The 17,881-nt window shown below is 45.5% G+C and overlaps 1 protein-coding gene across 5 annotated transcripts in view; it reads left to right on the plus strand.

Annotated features, from left to right (window-relative positions):
- The window catches only part of SPDEF (SAM pointed domain containing ETS transcription factor), a 131,908-nt gene that overhangs the window by 5,586 nt on the left and 108,441 nt on the right, over positions 1–17,881 (plus strand). For all 5 annotated transcript variants that reach the window (XM_040424173.1, XM_040424171.1, XM_040424174.1 and 2 more), the window contains one exon: positions 10,146–10,550. In XM_040424173.1, coding sequence (XP_040280107.1) covers positions 10,172–10,550 — 379 coding nt within the window. In that variant the 5' untranslated portion in view covers positions 10,146–10,171. The remainder of the gene's footprint in view (positions 1–10,145; positions 10,551–17,881) is intronic.

A 17,881-nucleotide genomic window follows, 5' to 3' on the forward strand; every position in this document is an offset into this window, starting at 1 on the left:
GGGTTGTTTTAGCGCATACAAAATAGATTTCTGATAGACTCATGAATATAACTTTTCTGTCACTAAATCTGCTGCTTAAGAAAGCAACCTAAAGAAGCATTGAGCAAAAGGTCTTGTTTGATTTAATTTCTGAACAACTGACTGGCAAGAAACTCAATCAATTGACTATAGTACATGATAAAATATAATTTAGATTTGTAAAGTGAAATGTCCCAGTAAAATATTGAGTACAGATTTTTTCATTTCATTATTTCGTATTAGTTATAATGATTTATATATAACACACTAAGGGTTAATGTCTTGCTCCTCCCATCTGGGACAGAAGACAAATCATTAGTAAATCAGACTAATTAACCCCCCTATAAAGGAGTGCACACCCACTAGGCAGATGTGTTTTTTCCAAGCAATGTCTTTTTCAGGGAGGTATATATGTGCTGCCTTTGGACTCAAGGAAAGATACATTTCGGTAAGGAAATTTACACTTTCCTTATCGTCCTTCAGGCAGCACACAAAGCAATGTGAAAAGCAGCATTAAACAAGGGGGGGGGAGTAGAAATCGCAGCCTTAAAGGGATTCTGTTATCAGCATTTAGGCCTATAACCTAAACATATGGCGAGGTCCCAAATAATACACTGAATCCTAAAGTGACCTTATCAAATGCGCCTGTGGCTCTATAATCATATAAAACAGGTTTATATCACCTGTCACTCACGTCATAAATGTGTCCAAGGGAACGTCTCATGATCCAGGGTGCCCGGCTGCAGCCATCTCGTTTCGGTGCCCAGTGCCGCCTTCTGAATTGAAATCCCCGCCCTCCCTTTCATTAGAGCCGCCTACCTCAGTTCATCGCCGCCTCTCTAACGTCCGCTCTCCTCAGCCAGATCTCGCGCGTACGCACTAGGTATAACCTGATGCGCCCGTGCGGACTCCTGGCAGCGGCCTCGTTAAGCGAAGTGCGCATGCGCCGGCCGGCGCACTTCGCTCGAACCTAACTTGATAAACATTGGTTTCATCCTAAAACAATGCTGGTTTGCAATGTACACTAATGCCCATGTTACGGCTTCTATTTTAGAAGTCAGATTCCCTAGAATTCCCCTAGCAGTCCTGACAGGGGCATAGCTATAGGGTAATCTGCTGCTTTGGGGCCCAAACTTGGAAGGGGTCCATCCAGGAGGAGGACTAAAAGATTTTATTGTCAGGGCCACCCCAAGAGTCATATACAGTGACATGACATATAGTATATATGTGTAGGAAACAGACAGAGCGGCTGCTGGGCCTGGCCTAAGACAGCGATCTTGAGTAGCCACAGGAGTGGGGCATGTATGGGAGGAGGGGGTTGCAAAGAAGTTGATGGGGGAGCCCTGTTCAAATATTTGCTGTGGGTCCCAGTTATTTCTAGTTACACCACTGGGTCCTGACTGGCACTTGGTGATGGGACCTTGGACCTCACATTCACCTTGATTTCTGGATCCGCTCCTGTGAGAGCTTAAGCAACCAGAGCTGCAGTTAGTGCCACAACTAACTTAGAAAAACTCCAGGAGATGATGATGAAGTGAATTGAAGATGGTGAGGGATGGCCAACCTGAAAACCTGCGATGAGTTGACAGTAACGTGCAAAAGTATATATGAGATCCTGGCCATAAAATCGTCCTGCTGGTGAATGTTGATGACAGAACATAAATTCACTATCACAAATTTCTTCTGAGAAGGTATTTGCCCTGTACAGTAGTACAACATTCTATTTAGGTGTCTGACGTAATCTTTGTACAATTTGAGAAAAGGTTCTGTAATCTTGCTCCCACCGTTTCAAATTTGTACTTTCTAGTGCTTGGAGAGCCTGAACACTTGGAACTTACTCTTCTCTATCTGTCCCTTCTGAACCCCTCTTTGGAATGAAAATGACAAGAATGAATCTAGACCTTGTGGTATATTGTGGAGACCCATCTGTAATAAAGATTGATTCTAAATAGTATTCCTTTGGTAACAAAACATTCTAGACAGATGAAACGGTAAGGAGCAAAATGGTGTTAACAGAATATCCCTCTGCACACTGAGAGTGCTTATGGAGATCACATGAACTCAGAGACACATTCAGGGCCCATTCACATGACTGTATTTCTTCTTTCTGGACATGTCCCGCAATTTGCAGATCTCATGCAGACCCATTTATTTCAATGGGACGAAGAGATATGGACAGCCCAAGGTGAGCTGTCCGCATCTGTACTTTCATTCCGCAGCCCCGCAAAGAGATAGAAAAATGTCCCATTCTTGTCTGTATTGCGGACACGAATAGGCATTGCCATCATAGGTCAGGATGTTCTGATCCGCAAATGCAGAATGCACTCGAAACTTCATGGGGAAACTATCCTAGAAAACTGAAGCCAAAAACACTTTGCAATGCCATAGACAAGGAATTACTATGTTTTAGCAGGGAAACAATCTTTCTGACTAGAAACTCCCTAACAGGCAATAACTGACTGCGAGGAAAAAAAGTCTTCCTAGCCAGACTGGTGACTAGGATGTTACCTTAGGGGGGCTGCCACCCTGCAGATCCAGTACTTACTGCTCCTCTTCCGGCCCGTACTGCTCCACGTTAGGTCATAGTGTCACTGTTCGCAATCAGGACACAGTGCAGAGCGGGGCCTGAAAGAACACTAGGGAGAGTACAGCCAACGCAGCACTTCCCTCACCACTCCCTGCGCTTCCTGCATGCTAAGCATTCAGAATATAAGACACACTGCCATTCCCCCCCCCCCCCACACACACTTTTTGGTGAAAAAAGTGTGTCTTATAGTTTGAAAAATATAGTATATATAGTAAATTCTATGGTGAGAAATGCTCCAGTGTTATTTGCCCTCCCCACCCAAGTGTGTCTTATAGTTTGAAAAATATAGCATATATAGTAAATTCTATGGTGAGAAATGCACCAGTGTTATTTGCCCTCCCCACCCATCTTCCCAGAGCCATAACTTTTTTACTTTCCTGTTTTTTTGTTTTTTGTTGAACAAGTTGTATTTTCTTATTAGCACTATTTAATTTGCCATGTCATATTTTGCAAAACAATTATTTGCGGGGTAAAATTGAAAAAAATCATTTCTTGGGTCAGTATGATTTATATTAATACCATAATGTTTTTAATTACACTGAACAAAAATAGAGACGCAACACTTTCGGTTTTGCTCCCATTTTGCATGAGCTGAACTCAAAGATCTGAAACATTTTCTACATACACAAAAGACCCATTACTGCCAAATATTGTTCACAAATCTGTTTAAATCTGTGTTAGTGAGCACTTCTCCTTTGCCGAGATAATCCGTCCCACCTAACAGGTGCAACACATCTCCGTCTCAGGTTGATCAGGTTCTTGATTGTGGCCTGTGGAATGGTGGTCCACTCCTTTTCAATAGCTGTGCGAAGTTGCAGAATATTGGCAGGAACTGGAACACGCTGTCGTATATGCAGATCCAGAGCATTCCAAACATACTCAATGGGTGACATGCCTGGTATGTATGCTGGCCATGCAAGAACTGGGATTTTCAGCTTCCAGGAATTGTGAACAGATCCTTGCAATATGGGGCCGTGCATTATCATGCTGCAACATGAGGTGATGGTTGTGGATGAATGGCACAACAATGGGCCTCAGGATCTCGTCACGGTATCTCTGTGCATTCAAAATGCCATCAATGAAATGTACCTGTGTTCGTTGTCCATAACATACACCTGCCCATACCATAACCCCACCGCCACCATGGGCCACTCGATCCACAACGTTGACGTCAGCAAACCGCTCACCCACACAACGCCACACACGCTGTCTGCCATCTGCCCTGAACAGTAAAAACCAGGACTCATCCGTAAACAGAACGCCTCTCCAACGTGCCAGACACCATTGAATGTGAGCATTTGCCACACTCAAGTCGGTTACGACGACGAACTGCAGTCAGGTCCAGACCCCGATGAGGACGACGAGCATGCAGATGAGCTTCCCTGAGACGGTTTCTGACAGTTTGTGCAGACATTTTTTGGTTATGCAAGCCGATTGTTGCTGCAGCTGTCTGGGTGTCTGGTCTCAAACGATCATGGAGGTGAACATGCTGGAAGTGGAGGTCCTGGGCTGGTGTGGTTACACGTGGTCTGCGGTTGTGAGGCCGGTTGGATGTACTGCCAAATTCTCTGAAATGCCTTTGGAGACGGCTTATGGTAGAGCTCTGGTAGACATTCCTGCAGTCAGCATGCCAATTGCACGCTCCCTCAAACGTTGGAACATCTGTGGCATTGTGCTGTGTGATCAAACTGCACATTTCAGAGTGGCCTAATCAGCACCTTGATATGCCACCTGTGAGGTGGGATGGATTATCTCGGCAAAGGAGAAGTGCTCACTAACACAGATTTAGGCCTCTTTCACACTACAGTATGTCCATTTCAGTGTTTTGCGTTCCGTTTTTCACGGATCCGTTGTCCCGTTTTTGGGTTCCGTTGTGTCTCCGTTTCTGTTCCGTTTTTCCGTTCCGTTTTTCCGTATGCCATATACAGTATACAGTAATTACATAGAGAAAATTGGGCGGGGCATAACATTTTCAATAGATGGTTCAGCAAAAAACGGAACGGAAACGGAAGACATACGGATGCATTTCTGTATGTGTTCAGTTTTTTTTGCGGACCCATTGACTTGCATTGAGCCACGGACCGTGATTTGCGGACAAACATAGGACATGTTCTATCTTTTCACGGCACGGAAAAACGGAAATACGGAAACGGAATGCATACGGAACACATTCCGTTTTTTTGCGGACCCATTGAAATGAATGGTTCCGTATACGGACCGTATACGGACCGCAAAAAACGGACCGCAAAACGGAAAAAAAAAACGGTAGTGTGAAAGAGGCCTTAGACAGATTTTTTAACAATAGTTGAGAGTAATGGGTCTTTTGTGTATGTAGAAAATGTTTCAGATCTTTGAGTTCAGCTCATGCAAAATGGGAGCAAAACTGAAAGTGTTGCGTTTATATTTTTGTTCAGTGTATACAGTATTTCTACAGAGTTGTCTGACCATTTGCATTTTGCAGGGTGAGGTGTAGTTTTATTAATACCATTTTTGGGTACATACAACTTTTTAATCACATATTACTACATTTTTTTCTGGGCATTTTTGGATGTGGCAAGACTAATAATAATTGTTTTTGCATATTTTTATATGTGAACTTGGAATAGGGAGGTGATTTACATTTTTAATATTTTTGTGTTTTTCAGATTTTTTAAAACTTTTTAAAAATTTCACTCCAGGGGCTTCGATTAGAGGACAGAGGGAGTCCACTTCCTCTGTCTAACCTCTCAGGTGCTGTGGTTGCTATTGACAGCAATATCTGAGTTGTTAAATGACTGGCATTAGAGTTATCTCAGATCCCAGTCATTGTGGCCAGGTGTCAGCTGTATTACACAGACATGAAACCCCCACTTATAAAGCAGGCTTAATTCTTGAGACTGCTCCATGCACCGCTCATGCACCTCAGACATACACGCACGTCCGCCATTGTGACGCTACTTAAATATTGCAATTATTCTATATTGAATATATTTATGCTGATTTATAAATGACCTGAAGAACATACAGGAGTTGGACAATATTCTAAACATTAAAGAATAGAAGCCACTTGGCAGACAAACAAAAAATAATTTTCTGATTAAGCAGTTGTTACATAGATAGCAGGAATGGCATCTCTACTTTCCACTCTGTACGAACCAAGTAAAATACATGATAGTTTCATGGTGTTTAAAACTTGCATACTCTATGCATAAGACTGCTTTTAGTGGTATTATCTTCCTTGTACAGCACAATGAAAAACATTTAATTGATCAATGGTAAATAGTACATATGAAAAGCCCACATCATGGAAATATGGTTGCCCTACGATCCCTGTGCATCCGCTAGCCTTGTAATTCTTGGTGATACAGTGTTGTCTGCAGCAAGCCAGACAAGAAACTGTAATTGAGTACCTCAGGCATAATTGGCCCAGGTACTACATATAAGGCCTCTTGCACACGAACGTTGTGTGCCTGTGGCCGTATTGAAGTCCGCATAGGGCGGGTCCACAATACACGGGCACTGGCCCATGTGCACTCCGCATCACGGATGCGGATCCATTCACTTGAATGGGTCCGCAATCACAGAGATGCGGAATGGAAGCACAGATCGGAACCCCATGGAAGCACTACTTGTATTTTTTTGCCGTGTGGATGGATCACGGACCCATTCAAGTTGCACGGAATGGATGCACAACGTTCGTGTGCAAGAGGCCTAATTGTTATGGTATTTCTCTTACAAAAGAATGGTGGCCCAAGTATGCATGTTTATAAGGAGTCAGTCTGAGGCTTCCGTTTAGGCCTCATGCACACGACCGTTGTGTGCACCCGTGGCCGTTGTGCCGTTTTCCGTTTTTTTTCGCGGACCCATTGACTTTCAATGGGTCCGTGGAAAAATCGGAAAATGCACTGTTTTGCAGCCGCATCCGTGATCCGTGTTTCCTGGCCGTGAAAAAAATATGACCTGTCCTATTTTTTTCACGGCCAACGGTTCACGGACCCATTCAAGTCAATGGGTCCGTGAAAGAACACGGATGCACACAAGATTGGCATCCGTGTCCGCGATCCGTGGCCGTAGGTTAGTTTTTATACAGACGGATCCGAAGATCCGTCTGCATAAAAGCTTTTTCAAAGCTGAGTTTTCCCTTCGTGAAAACTCAGAACCGACAGTATATTCTAACACAGAAGCGTTCCCATGGTGATGGGGACGCTTCTAGTTAGAATACACTACAAACTGTGTACAAGACTGCCCCCTGCTGCCTGGCAGCACCCGATCTCTTACAGGGGGCCGTGATCAGCACAATTAACCCCTTCAGGTGCGGCACCTGAAGGGGTTAATTGTGCTGATCACGGCCCCCTGTAAGAGATCGGATGCTGCTAGGCAGCAGGGGGCAGTCAGGTACACAGTTTGTAGTATATTCCTACTAGAAGCGTCCCCATCACCATGGGAACGCCTCTGTGTTAGAATATACTGTCGGAAATGAGGTTTCACGATCTAACTCATATCCGACAGTATATTCTAACATAGAGGCGTTCCCATGGTGATGGGGACGCTTCAAGTTAAAATATACCATCGGATTGGAGAAAACTCCGATCTGATGGTATATTAACTCCTGACTTTACATTGAAAGTCAATGGGGGACGGATCTGTTTGAAATTGCACCATATTGTGTCAATGTCAAATGGATCCGTCCCCATTGACTTGCATTGTAATTCAGGACGGATCCGTTTGGCTCCGCACGGCCAGGCGGACACCAAAACGACTTTTTTTTCATGTCCGTGGATCCTCCAAAAATCAAGGAAGACCCACGGACGAACAAACGGTCACGGATCACGGACCTACGGACCCCGTTTTTGCGGACCGTGAAAAAAAACGTTCGTGTGCATGAGGCCTTAATGTATACATCTTTTGTATACGTTAAAAGGATGGGAAAAATGTGATGTGAACTCACCTTACTTGTATGTTGAGCTAATTTTGATACACTGATGATCTCTTTTAGGCCTCATGCACACGACCGTTTTTTTTTGCGGTCCGCAAAACGGATTTCCGTTGTTCCGTGATCCGTGACCGTTTTTTCTTCTGTGGGTCTTCCTTGATTTTTGGAGGATCCACGAACATGAAAAGTGAAAAAAAAAACTAAGTAAGTTTGCATTGAAAATGATAGGAAAAACGGACACGGATCACGGACACGGATCACGGACGCGGATGACTATCTTGTGTGCATCCGTGTTCTTTCACGGACCCATTGACTTGAATGGGTCTGTGAACCGTTGGCCGTGAAAAAAATAGGACAGGTCATATTTTTTTCACGGCCAGGAAACACGGATCACGGATGCGGCTGCAAAACGGTGCATTTTCCGATTTTTCCACGGACCCATTGAAAGTCAATGGGTCCGCGAAAAAAAACGGAAAACGGCACAACGGCCACGGGTGCACACAACGGTCGTGTGCATGAGGCCTTAGGCTGGTTTTCTACATCAAGGTTTTTAGATGTAGTTTATGAAGCCAAAGCAAGGAAGGAATCATAAATAGGGGACACGTACAGTATAAAAGAAAGACATAATTCTCTCCTCTTCTTAATCCCACTCCATCTAAAAACCTGAATCTGGAAACCTAGCTTTAAAGGGGTTGTCCAGTTCTTATTAGGTGATGTCTTATCCTCAAGATAGGCCATGACTATCTGCTAGTGGAGGTCTAGCACCCTGCACCACCGCTGATAAGCTACTTGAGTGTAGCTCTGGTGGAGTTTGAAGTTAAAAACCTGAAGCCAGCTGTGGTGATCTTACTGATTTAGCCAAGCTAGTAAAAATGCGCAATGTGATATGGATAGTAATTTAGCTATACAATAACCCTTTAATTAGAGATGAGCGAATTTCTAAAAAAATTTATTCGGCCCGTTCAACGAAATTTCCGAAAAAATCTGAATATATTTGCGATGAATCGTGATTTAAAACGGCTATTTCCAGGCTGCATAGAGCCTTCATATGGGTGTAGAACACTGTGCCTTACAGTAACACGCATAGGGAGTGTGCTGGGGTAGTGAAATAATACTGTCAGTCAGTATGACATGCAGATGACAGGCGTCACTATTAGAATCACACTGCACATTTCACTTATTTGGGCAGTCACGGGGCCAAACCCGACCAAATAACTCAAGTATTAACTCAGCCTTACAGGTCAAATAACACCACAGCGCAAATAACACCAAATGTGAACTGCGTCTTTTTTTCTCGTATTCTAGTGAAAAATGACAAGAAACGCTTTTAGCGCAAATAACAGCAAATATGAACTTAGTCTATTTTATCTTTTTCTCTAGAAATATTGCAATAAACGCTTTTAGCGCAAATAACAACTAAAGTGACCTGCGTAAATATTTCTCGTATTGTATTGAAATAGGCCACTAAATGATATCAGAGAAGTTAACAGCAAAAGTGACCTGCATATATATTTATCTTTTTCTACAGATAAAAGCCACTAAAGACTTATCAACATTGCACCCCAATAACTAATTGCTGGAATGACAGAGCTGTCTTATGAGACTATCTGGATCCCCAAGTAATGTTTTCCTGCACAATGAAGATTTTCCTATAAATCTCCCTAGCATCTGCACACATCTCTCCCTGCCTGTGAAATGATTCCTCTCACTATCCTTTCCCTGCACTAGTAAATCGTTTCTTTCCTTTTATTTTTTTAGTTTTACTTTCACTCTCCCTAGCGCCTGCATACACGTCTGTCCCTGAACAAAGTATGATGGTGAATGGCAGAATCTAAGATGGCCGCCGTATTTATAGGGCTGTGACATCACCGGGCTGGCTGGCTGCTGATTGGCTGCATGCATGGCATTATGGGTCAACCCGCCTTCCCAGAGTTCCTTGCCCCATGTCCTCACACATGTAGCCACCATTTTAGCCGCCATTGTAGCCGGCTAGCCACCATGTTAGGAAAAATTGCAATTCGTTACCACGAAGCGCGAGGAAATTTGCATTTGTTCAGAATATAATTTTTCCTGAAATTCGGAACAAACTCGACTTTGTCAGCTTCGATTCGCTCATCTCTACCTTTAATCAAACTTAACAAAACAGGAGATGCTGTTTTGAGCAGAGCAGGCCTCTAATTTTAAGCACTAAAAAAAAAAAACCTGGTTTCAAATTTTATTATATATACAATAAGCAGCTCTTCCTTTTGAAATTTCACTTCCTGGAAGGAATGTGTTAAATTTACTGGTGTCTTGAATAACAGCTGAAAGGGAGGGGCCATGGTTTGTTTAGAAAAGATCATCTATAGTCCCATAGTAGTGACATAGGTATCTAACATGCATGTATATCCTGTCCATCTGCAGAATATGATGAGGAAAACTCTAATGGTTTACTACTGCCAAAAATATCATCCTTTTCACTTTCTGATACATTAACGTTTACTGTATATTGTATAGTGTTGGTGAGAACATGTCACAAGGCTATAACACTATATTTAATTTCAATATGACATCAGTATACCACTTAAAAAAACAGACAGGTGAAGAGATAGATTAGTGCTAAATCATTTTAAATCATTTTTCCTTCAGGTTTTTCTGCCTAGAAATTCTTCGGAATGGGCAGCAGTGGAACCAACCTACTCAATGTTACACACACACACTTGGAGCTACAGGATTCTTCACTCACTAGCCTTGACAAACCTCTTGAAGAGGGGGCACCTGGGTACTATCTGCCATTTTGTGACATTCTATACAGTGGCGATGGAGGAAGCTGGGCGGCTCCTAAAAACCTGTTGCCCAGTGGGCCCAGAGGTGAAGGGCAAAAAGAACCCGAACAGTGCCCTGTTATAGACAGTCAAGGACTTCACCATGAATTGGAGTACCAAACGTCACTACATCTTGAGGATCATTCCCTTGAACAAATGCAAACAATGGTAGTGGGAGAAGTTTTAAAAGATATTGAGACAGCTTGTAAACTTCTCAATATTTCAGCAGGTGAGTGATATTTCATGCACAGTACAATAAATATATTGCTTACGGAAATATTTTTGCTGTGAGTAAAATGCTAACCGCTTTTCATTTATGTTAGATAAATATAAAAAACTGATTTGTGGAAAATGAGTTATTTTACACTACAGGTTAATGAAGAACTGGACTATGAGCCTTGCTTACCACTTTCTCCAAATATGGCCTTAAGAGTTTTTTTGGAGGGATTTAGATATTGATCATCTATCCTCCAAGTAGGTCATGAATATCAGATCATTGGGGGTCTGACACCCGGCAACGTCACCTGCCAGCTATTTTAGACAGCCACCGTAACAGGAAAATATACAGCTGGAAGCAGAAGAGTCCGTTCACTGTGTAGTGGCTGAGATGAGGGATATAGCAGCTAAGCACCCATTCAAGTGAATAGGAACTGAGTTAGTACACTGATGCCAGAAACTACACAGTGGATGGAGCCTTCCATCCATTGTAATAGTGTCTGGCGCCGGAGATCTGATATTGATGACATATTCTGAGGATAGATCATCAATATTTAAGTCTAAGTCATAAAAGGCATCACACCCATCTTCTTTAAAACCCTGCAAGCTAAAGTGTAATTAGTTGTAATATCTGTTTTTTCTGTAATTAAACAGTGCTTTCACAAACTTACTCTAAGACTGTAATTCTACAGAAGCTGCTTTTTATTTTCAGCCCTATGGTCCCTTAAGTAGAGATTAAGTGATAAGAAAACCAGTTCTTTAATACGATTGCTAAGAAAACAGTATAACTGTGTTGGTACAATTAACATTTCATTTTAGTTAAGCAGTTCTATGCTCACAAACTTATAGGGTGCTGTCAGATGATATGGACACCACACAGCTGAGCCACAGCCTAGATAAGGCCAGGAGCCGCAGGTCTGTAAAGCTTAGTAATGAAATAAGTGCTGTCTGCTTGCTCTTTGCTAATGGCCACATGGTTTTACGCAAAACTCATGGTCATGTGGTGACCGCGACCGCTGTCAGCACTCTTTTTACATGGGCAGATAAAATGTCCACATGAGCATTTATCAATGGTATAGGAAACAGATCGGCATTCTGTTTTACTTTAATTTTCATAGGGCAACTATGACTGACTTACCACTTCCTGCAGCCGCTCCCTTGTTAAGAAGCAGGACCAGCCAACTTCTGTCCAAAAGAGGGAGAATGGAATTGTAAGTTCCATTCTATGTAAAGATATCTCTGCCATATATCGGCAGCTATCTTCTGGTGAACCAGGCAGGCACCTTACATGTATTATAAGAAATTACAGTTATATAGCAGTGGTTAGGAATGCACAATACAAAGATAACATTATTGGTAGATTATCAATGACAGTAGCAGGGTATAGGAATAGGAATACCACTGTGGAGTATTAAAAATCAAATAGCCAAGATGGCTCTAGTCCAAAGCAGAAGCCAGTCAGCAGGATACTGACATGGTCTCCAAGACAAAACAGTCTGAGGCATTGGCTAGGTAGCAGGCTATTACTGAAAACTACAGTATGTTGGTGCAGTTTTGGGAAGGATGGTCAGGCAATATTTGCATATACAGTGAGCCCCCAAAACAAAATTTACTGTTGGGTCTTAGGTAGGGATGAGCGAATTTCTCATAAATCCGATTCGGGCAGTTCGACAAATTTTTTGAAAAGATTTGGTTCGATCCGAATTTATTTGCGGCAAATCGCGTTACAAAACGGCTATTTCTGGCTGCAGAGAGCCTTTATAGTGGTGTAGAACACTGTGCCTCGCAGTAACATGCATAGGGAGTCTGCTGTCATAGTGAAATAATACTGAGTCAGTATAACATGCAGATGACAGGTGTTGGTCTTAGAATCACTGCAAACTTCACTTATTTGGGCAGTCACGGAGCCAGTGGCATAACTACCAGGGAAGCGGCTGCTTTGAAGCCCGGGCTGACAAGGGGCCCGGCAGTGTGTCAGTCAAGTTTCATAGTTTTTATTTATATGCAAATTACCTTCCTTAACGTAACCAAGGGGCTGTCCCTCCGGCCGTTTGTGCCCAGCTGCACTCATTAACGCCAAGCCCAGCGCCGCCCCGCTGTTAATTATTCACTGCTGCCCTCATCTTTTTCTTTTTATAAGTGCGCCATAGTCTCCCGCATGCGCTGATGTTGCTCACATCCGGTTACTCACGCAGTGTCCTGGCAGCAGCCTCAAGTAGTGTAATCGTGCATGCGCCAGCTTACTATGCTTTCTGGTGCACGCGCAATTACATTACTTGAGGCTGCTACCAGGAAACCGCGCGAGCCTGGACAGGACATAACATTGGCACATGTGCGAGACTATGGCGCACTTAGAAAAAATATATACATGAGGACAGCAGTGAATAAATAAAAGTGGAACGGCGCTGGACTTGGCGATAATGGACGCGCTGAGCACAACGGCCGGAGGGACAGCCCCTTGGGCACGTTAGGAAGGCAATTTGCATATAAATAAAAACGATTTTTATAAAAAAATGAAAGGACAGGTGCACAGTTCAATATTGAAAATTGGGCGGGGGGTGGGGGCCCATACAACAATTTTCTGTGGGGCCCAGTCACTTCTAGCTATGCCCCTGCATGGGGCCATAACTCAAGTATGAACTCAGCCTTACAGATCGTTGTTAGCGTCAAGCTGATTCCACATAGACGTCTACAGAACCTGTTCTATTAAATTCTTATACAAGTAGAGCCCCAGGACAAAGTGGAGAGGGCATCAGCAGTAAGTTTGTTTTGATGTCACTGATTATTTTGCCCTTCCTCTGATCCATCAGAACAATAACCCCCAAAATACCTTCACTCGGTCAGCATTTGGTCAGTAATCCATCAGTATTGCTAATGCCAAAAAAACAGGAGTGGATCCAAAACAGAGATGAATATTTTCATGTCTTCTGTCTTTTGTACCTACTCCTGCTTTTGGCTACCAAATTATACGCCAATTTTGATGGGACCATACAGGCCTTACAGCTGCTACAAAGACAGGATCCATTGTGCGTCTCATATTTCCTTCCTTCTGACAGATCAGAAGACGGATCAAATAAATGATGTCAGCTGAAAGGCAAAATAGTGGCCCAGTCATGAAGTGGGGAGGGTGGGAACAGCATGAGAAGTCCACAGAGTGGCCCTATGACATAGCGCTGAGATGGAAGCATCAGGAGGAGACCACAGAATAGCCCAATGACAGAGTCTGGAGGTGGCAGCAGCATCAGGAGGAGGCCATAGAGTGGCACAATGACAAAGTGTGGAGGTGGCAGCAGCATGAGGAGGCCATAGAGTGGCCCTATGACCTAGTGGTGAGGTGGAAGCAGCGTGAGGAGGCCACAGAGTGGTTGTATGACCTAGTGGTGAGGTGGCAGCAGCATCAGGAGGCCGCAGAGCAGCACAATGACAAAGTCTGGAGGTTGTGTCAGCTTCAGGAGGCCACAAAGTGGCACAATGACAGAATGTGGAGGTGGAGGCTGCAGCAGCATCAGGAGGAGGCCACAGGGTGGTACAATGACAGTGAGGAGGTGGTGGTAGCAGCAGCATCAGGAGGCCACAGAGTGGCACAATGACAGTGTTAAAGGTGGCGGCAGTAGCATCAGGAGGAGGCCACAGGGTGGCACAATAACAGTGCGAAGTTGGAGGCAGCAGCATCAGGAGGCCACAGAGTGGCACAATGACAGTGTGGAGGTGGCAGCAACAGCATCAGGAGGCCACAGAGTGGCAAGGTGACATATTATGGAGGTGGCAGTAGCATCAGGAGACCACAGAGTGGCAAAGTGACATTGTGTGGAGGTGGCAGCAGCATCAGGAGACCACAGAGTGACCCGGTGACAGAGTGGGGATATGGGTGGCAATACCAGTACCAGCTGAAGATGGTGGGTGAAGAAGGAGCAGTTTGCATCAGATGTGTGGCAGCATCAGAGTAGTAGCTGAGGCAGATACCCAGAAGAAACCGGTCTCTTTTGTCAAAGTGTTGGTGTGGCACCATGGATTTTATCTAGACTGATGCATCAGGCATTGGTGGGTGGAAATCCTGGCTGATCCACACCTGATTCATCTTGACAAATGTCAGTCTCACCACATTTTGGGTGGCCAGTCGAGTTCTTCTTGGGGTAATTATGGCCCCCACCGCACTAAACACCTGCTCTGATGCCACACTACTGGACGGGCAGGAAAGCTTTTCCAGGGCAAACTAGGCCAGTTGCCACCCCAAATCCAGTTAGGCTGCCCAGTAGTCCAGTGGATCTTCAATGACAGCTGGCCTGGTGCACTCCAAGTATGCCACCACCTGCTGGTTCAGGTTCTGCTTTATGTCTAGCTCACTATGCAGGTGAAGAAAGCAGCTCATCAGCAACTCTAGACTCAGGCTGCTGCTGATGGAGCTGGTACTGCTCCTGCCACCCCACCCTTCCACAGCAGCCATGGCAGTGGAAAGTTAGAGCACAGAGAGCCCGCCGGTCAGACCTACGAGAGGATGAACGATGGCACAGATAGGCAGCAGCCAACTGACTACATAGGATGTCTCTGTAGTAGTTAAGTTTGTCCTCCCTCTCAGTGGGTGTAAAAAAGGCCACTATTTTGGACAAGTAGCAAAGGACCAACAAGGTAGAGAGCCAGAAGTCATCCCTCTGCCGAATGGTGACAATTCGGCTGTCACTACGCAAGCAAGTGAGCATGCATTGGGCCATTTGTGCAAATGACTTGGAGGGACTCCCTGCCCCATCTCCACTGCATACTGCCACGGTGTGTCTGGGTTCTCTGCCTCGTCATACTCATCGCCCTGTAGCTCCTCTGGCTGCTCCTCCTCTCCTGTCACCTATATAGAAAAACAACCCATTTCACTACACATTGCTTGTGCTTCAATTTCGTCCTCCTCCTCCTCCTCCTCCAGTTCAGCCCCCACAGGGCTCATGTGGCCATGAGATCTAGGTGCCACATCTCCAGTCCCCTGACCAGACAGATTTACCAGCATCTGTTCCAGGACATGAAGCAGTGGAATGACATTGTTCATACCATAGTCCTGGCGAATGACAAATAATGTGGCCTCGTTAAAGGGCCTGAGCAAACGGCAGGTGTCACATATGAGCTGCCACTGGCTTACATCGAAGTTACACAGGGGAGTACTCCTGTCCGCTTGGATCATCAAGAAATCGTTTATGGCCTTTCTATGTTCGTATAGTTGGTCCAACATATGGAGGGTGAAATTCTAACGAGTGGAAACTTCGCATATCAGGCTATGTTGGGGGATGCCATTCTGCTGCTGCAGCTCAAGGAGGGTATGCTTTGCGTTGTACGAGTGGCTGAAGTGCAGTCAAAGTTTCCTGGCCATTTTTAGGATGTCTTGCAGATGGGAGGAAGACTACAGGAACCGCTTGACATGGCTCAGCCCTCCTTGACGCAGTGCCGACACCATTTTCTTCCCGTTGTCGGTCACCATGGTTCCAATTTTGAGTTGTCGTGGAGAAAGCCAGGATTTGATTTCTTGATGAAGGACACGGTGCAGTTCCTTCCCTGTGTGATTCCATTCACCCAGGCAAACGAGGTGCAAAACAGCATGACAACGCTGTGACCTGCACTTGTGGTATGCTGGAGGGGCACTGTGAATTGTCCCTGCAGTGGAGGCTGAGGACACGGTGGAGGATGAAGAGACAGAGGCGAACATTGTCGCTGGAACACCGGCGTGACAACATGGAGGCGGAAGCAGCGTCACCTGGCCAAGTTTCTGGTTGGCTGTGCAGGAACCACATTCACCCAGTGGCTATAGCTCCACATGTCGGCACTACCGTGTACATTGGCAGACACCGACAGGCTGAAGGACTGGCCCACCTTCTGTTCTACATGTGTGTGTAGGGCTGGTACTGCCTTTTTGGCAAAGAAATGACGGCTTAAGACTCTCCACCTCGGCTTGGCAAAAGCCATCAGTTCTCTGACAGGTTCAGAGTCCACCACTTGGAAAGGGAGGGACTGCAGCACCAGCAACTTGGACAGGAGCATGTTCAGCTTCTGCACCGTTATATGAGTGCATGCATACTGTTGTCTCTTGGCAATCGCTTCGGTGATCGATTGCTGACTGACGAGAAGTAGGAGGACGAGGAGCAGGGGCATCAGGGCCAGCAGATGATGGGAAGGACACATAGCTACCTTCGGCTGAGGTGGTAGAGCCTTGACTGCCTGAAATCGGGGACAGCATGCCACTGGGTGCTGCAGCAGGCTGGAACACCACATCGAACCCACGGTTCTCCCAGGCCACTTTATGGTGACGCCGCATATGTTGACACAGGGCAGTGGTGCCAGTATTGGCACCCTGGCCATGCTTCACCTTCTGCCCACAGATTCTACATATGGCCATGTTCACCACCTCCTCATGTGGCTTAACAAAAAACTGCCATACCTCCAAGTAGGTGATTTTACCCCCAACACTACACACTGACTGACTGTTAACGCCGCTGCCTCCTTGAACCTGTGCACCGCTATTTACTGTTCAGGTAGGCTCCTGCGAAGCGGGTGGCATGTTTGGCTACCGACCTCCCACTGCTGCCACCCTGCTGACTCTCGGCCACACTAGCGACTTTCTGGCTCCACTGCTGACTCATGGGCAAGCTGCCTCCCTCTTCTCCCAATGATGATGAAGCTGAGGGAACAGAAAAGGACAGAGGCAGGTTCTCCCAGGCCACTTTATGTTGACGCCGCATATGTTGACACAGGGCAGTGGGGCCATCATTGGCACCCTGGCCATGCTTCACCTTCTGCCCACAGATTCTACATATGGCCATGTTCACCTCCTCCGGTGGCTTAACAAAAAACTGCCATACCTCCAAGTAGGTGATTTTACCCCCAACACTACACACTGACTGACTGTTAACGCCGCTGCCTCCTTGAACCCGTGCACCGCTATTTGCCGTTCAGGTAGGCTCCTGCGAAGCGGGTGGTATGTTTGGCTACCGACCTCCCACTGCTGCCACCCTTCTCACTCTCGGCCACACTAGCGACTTGCTGGCTCCGCTGCTGAATCATGGGCAAGCTGCCACCTTCTTCTCCCAATGATTATGAAGCCCCTTCGTCACCCGGCTCTCAAGTGCTATCAGCTACATCATCATCATCGAGTTCTGTCTGCACGTCACTGATGTACTCCTCAACCGTCTCTGGGTCAGGAGCTTGACCGCTCGCAACACCAGCTCCCACGCCACTCTCCTCATCCCTAGTTGCCCGCCTAGTGGAGGAAAGCGGCGAATGTCTCCTCCATATCTTGGCTTGCCTTTAGCTGCTGACTGTCTTCTCGTAGCTCGTCCTCGCTGTATAGTGGAGCTGAGCCCACAGCATGCA

This window comes from Bufo bufo, chromosome 3 (genome assembly GCF_905171765.1).
Source record: "Bufo bufo chromosome 3, aBufBuf1.1, whole genome shotgun sequence".
NCBI classification, from domain to species: Eukaryota; Metazoa; Chordata; class Amphibia; order Anura; family Bufonidae; genus Bufo; species Bufo bufo.